A 4,599-nucleotide genomic window follows, 5' to 3' on the forward strand; every position below is an offset into this window, starting at 1 on the left:
TTCATGCACATGCTGAATAAGGTCAAAAGTGTTAAAAATAGTTATAATAATATTATTATATAATAATTAATAATAATATTTTTGAAGTTTTGATTTCTGCATTATCTATGTGAATATTAAAATCTCCTGCAATGGCAAAACAGTCAAACTCTGAGGAAATCATTGATAACAGTTCTGTGAACTCTTCAACAAAGGCTGGAGAGTATTTTGGAGGCCTGTAAATAATGATAAACAGAATGCGTGGAGCACATTTCAGCACAATACCTAGAAAGAGATCTGCTTCCAAACAGTTAAGCACCCTTTTGAAAAAATATGTGGGAAGTGTGTCAAGATAGCAGGTTGACGATTTAAGGTGCTGTACTATTTCTTCCAAAATTTTGCTATCAATTTCTTCAAAAGCAGACATAGTATCTTCTTTTTGATATTGTGGTCGAATCTGTCTAACCTCTGCATAACTTGGGGATGTGCTAATCGCCTTCCTGATATTATTGATCTTCTCAGAAAAGAAGGAAGCAAACTCATTGCATTTGCTGTCGGAGAGCATTTCACTGGCAATCTGACTTGGGGGGTTTGTCAGTCTCTCAACAGTAGCAAAAAGAGTGCGAGTGTTGTTTAAGTTACTGTTTATAAGGTTTGAGAAGAATGACTGTCTAGCTTTGCCTAGTTCCACATTGAAAGCACGAAGGCTATCTTTATATATGCTATAGTGGATTTCAAGTTTCGTCTTCCGCCACATCCGTTCTGCTTTTCTGCATTGTCTTTTCATACTCTGAACTGCTGTTGATTTTCTCCAAGCTGATTTCTGTCTGCCAGTCTTCTTGCTGACTTTCACAGGAGCAATGTCATCAATAACATTCTTAACTTTTGAGTTAAAGGAATCAAGGAGAAGATCAACAGAGTCTGCAGAAATGCTTGGTGTTAAAGATATAGCCTCCATAAATAGCACACTAGTGTTTTCGTTAATGCATCTCTTTCTGACAGAGACAGATCTAGATTCAGTGGTAACAGAGATCAATATATTAAAGAAAATACAGAAGTGATCAGATAGTGCTACGTCCTTAATAACAATGGATGAAATGTTTAGACCTCTACTGATGATTAAATCTAGAGTATGTCCACGATTGTGTGTGGGTTCATGCACATGCTGAATCAGGTCAAAAGTGTTTAAAACAGTTATAATTTCTTTTGTAGTTTTGTTTTCTGCATTATCTATGTGAATATTAAAATCCCCTGCAATAGCAAAACAGTCAAACTCTGAGGAAATCATTGATAGCATTTCTGTGAACTCTTCAGCAAAGGCTGGAGAGTATTTTGGAGGCCTGTAAATAATGATAAACAGAATGCGTGGAGCACCTTTCAACACAATCCCTAGATATTCAAAAGACAAGTACTGACCAAATGATACTTGCTTGCATTGATAGACATCTTTAAATAGAGCAGCTACACCTCCACCTCTCCTAACAGTCCTGCAAACACTCATGAAAGTAAAGTTAGGAGGGGCTGTTTCATTGAGGACCGTTGCACTGCAGCTGTCTTCTAGCTATGTTTCGTTTAGAAACATAATAAAATCCAGGTTGTTTGTGGTTAAGTCATTGATTAGAAATTATTTATTTTTTTAGTGAGCGAATGTTTAAAAATGCTAACTTGATGGCATTGCATTTTGTCTCAACAGCAATATTAGTTTGATGCATAACAGGCCGCAGATTAGATAAGTCAGCCGTACGGCTTAAGAAGGCCTTAGACTTTCTATCACGTGATAAAACAGAAATAGAGAAAACTACAGGCACACTGGGTTCCCGCTTGTTCTGTAAACATTTGTGAATGTTGCTGCTGTCATAGCGGGGACCCGACACATATCACTGAGAGCTGTTATCAGTTGTTTTTGGTTCACCTACAACAGATGGAGGCCTGGAGGCCCTGGCATTGTGGCAGCGGCCGGAGAGCTCTCACAGGAGGAGGAGGACGAGCTGGGCCCACAGGCTTTGGTGGTTGGTGGCACCGGGAGCACTAGCTAGTAACAAAAGAAACCAAATCACTGTGACAATGAATTCGAAACCGTGAAAAAAGGAGACAGGAAAACAGAAATTGAACTTGAACATTGCATTACCCTGATTCCCAGTAGGTACCTCCTGGCACGGTAAACTAAAACTGTAGTGAAGGGAGGGGGGTACACTCTTTACAGTGGAGGGAAGAAGGGTGAGACTCTTGGTCATAAAAGTCCATGGAGGGGCCAGCAATCGATGAGATAACCATGGAGCAGCTGGTGGAATAGCCCATGACAGAGCTGATGGAGGAAGGAGCCAGAGTGGATGCTCAAAAGTTTATCCAGGTGAAACCAAGGAATCGACTGACCAAAGTGGAGACCCAGGCAGAGCCAAAGACCGGGAAGATCAAGGCGGGTCCAGAACGACAAGAGAGCCCAGTTGAACCTGTAGGATGATGGACCACAGTGGAGCCGATGGGCAAACAGACTGCGGTGGAGCCGAGGAATCAATGCACCTAGGCCAAGCTGAGGACCAGGGCACTAGGTGAAACCAATGGAAGGGAGAAGCCGGCAAGCTGGATGGAACCAGCGAGGATGACGGGGCTTTGGATGACTTCCCATGATCGGGACACAGGAAGGGGGTAGAATGGGTGAGTGGTCCATTCTAAGGTGTGTAGGTCCTTGACTGCTAGCTCTGTAACCACCAGATTTGGGAACTCGGGGACCAGAAGACTGAGGCCAAGGAGATCTGGAAGTTCGGTAGTGGACTTTAGAGTTTCTGGGGAGGCTAGATTGATGAAAGCAGGGTCCTTCTCCACTTCACCAATGCTCTGGAAGGTAACAATCTATATTTAGAATCTGGGATACAAGAAGTACAGATTTCTTGATACGAAAACATGGGAAATGAGCAGCTGTACCTACCTACTTCTAACTCGGATAAACTGTAGTAAAAGGTTGTTTGTTGCCTTTGCTTATGACCACTCTTCAAGCCCCAGTTAGCCCACTTTAGACCAAAGTATTCGGCAAGCCAAAAATCCCTGGTTGTTGGCCCCAAGGAAACCTCAAGTAGGCACGATCAAGCCCCGGCAGTGATAGTGAAATCTCAACTGACCCTGGCACGCACTAGCACGCTGGCCTTTTGCCCGACAGTGGAAACATGGCTATTGGCATAATATACTGAACTCTGATGATAATGTTTCTCAGGGACAGCATATACTAGGAAAAAAGCAGAGGACCTAATACTGAGCCCTGTGGCACTCCATAAGCCTACCTACTTCTAACTCGGATAAACTGTAGTAAAAGGTTGTTTGTTGCCTTTGCTCATGACCACTCTTCAAGCCCCAGTTAGCCCACTTTAGACCAAAGTATTCGGCAAGCCGAAAATCCCTGGCTGTTGGCCCCAAGGAAACCCCAAGTAGGCACGATCAAGCCCCGGTAGTGATAGTGAAATCTCAACTGACCCTGGCACGCGCTAGCACGCTGGCCTTTTGCCCGACAGTGGAAACATGGCTATTGGCATAATATACTGAACTCTGATGATAATGTTTCTCAGGGACAGCATATACTAGGAAAAAAGCAGAGGACCTAATACTGAGCCCTGTGGCACTCCATAATTGTTATTGATAATACATCTATTTGTTTACACAAAGTATCAACAGTCAGATAGATTTGACCTAAGCCGTGCTAATGCTTATCAAGAAATAATATAATTCTCAAGCTATTCAAAAGAATCTTGTGTTCTATGTTGTCAAAAGAGACTAAAAGACACTAAAAGAAAGATGTACTCATGATTAGATGCCAAAAGAAGGCCTTGTATCACTTTTGAAGGGAGATAATCAAAATCCCTTGTCTGTTTTTTTATTTATAGAAGTGAGTACACCCCTCACATTTTTGTAAATATTTTATTATATCTTTTCATGTGACAACACTGAAGAAATGACACCACACTCTCCGATGACGTTTTTACGTCACGCATACCATAGCGGACTCGCGGACGTGGAAAGTATAACACAGGCTTTACCTGTACATCTCCTTCACGTCAATAATGTTGGTGTTTAAATCCTGACTGAAACTGTTCACAAGTACCATTGCAAAGTGAAGGGGACTCTTTTATTTTCTAATATTTTTGAGCTGAATGGCAGATTCAGGATTGGTCTATAATCATCGGGGTTTGTTGCGTAATGTTAGTTTTGATGTTTTAATACTTTTATCTTGGTTTTGCTCTCTGTTACTTTGAGCCATTAAACTCCCATTAACTTCTATTTGTCTTTTTTTTCACTTTAGACCTGATGGCAATAAAAGAAGAGAATCAAGAACTGAAAGAAATCGAAGAGAAAGATCAATATGAGAGACATGATTTCTTGGCTGTAGAAAAATCCACACCGACTGAAACAAATTCAGTTCAGAAGACCAAACCTCCCAGTTACTTAACTTGCCATGAATGTGGAAAATGTTTCACACTAAAAGGAAACCTTAAAAAACACATGAAAATTCACACCGGAGAGAAGCCGTTCACATGCCAACAGTGCGGAAAGAGTTTCATTGCAAAAGGAATACTTAATGAACACATGAAAATTCACACCGGAGAGAAGCCGTTCACATGCCAACACTGCGGA

General features: G+C 41.5%; 1 protein-coding gene across 1 annotated transcript in view; it reads left to right on the forward strand.

Moving 5' to 3' along the window:
- The first annotated feature begins 1,986 nt into the window (after positions 1–1,986).
- LOC107711454 (gastrula zinc finger protein XlCGF57.1-like) overlaps positions 1,987–4,599 on the forward strand; it is a 4,852-nt gene continuing 2,239 nt past the window's right edge. Inside the window, exons 1-3 of the mRNA XM_016516438.1 lie at positions 1,987–2,118; positions 2,341–2,634; positions 4,268–4,583. Coding sequence (XP_016371924.1) covers positions 2,604–2,634; positions 4,268–4,583 — 347 coding nt within the window. The 5' untranslated portion in view covers positions 1,987–2,118; positions 2,341–2,603. The remainder of the gene's footprint in view (positions 2,119–2,340; positions 2,635–4,267; positions 4,584–4,599) is intronic.

This window comes from Sinocyclocheilus rhinocerous, unplaced genomic scaffold (assembly GCF_001515625.1).
Source record: "Sinocyclocheilus rhinocerous isolate Xijiao unplaced genomic scaffold, SAMN03320098_v1.1 scaffold3375, whole genome shotgun sequence".
Lineage (NCBI taxonomy): Eukaryota > Metazoa > Chordata > Actinopteri > Cypriniformes > Cyprinidae > Sinocyclocheilus > Sinocyclocheilus rhinocerous.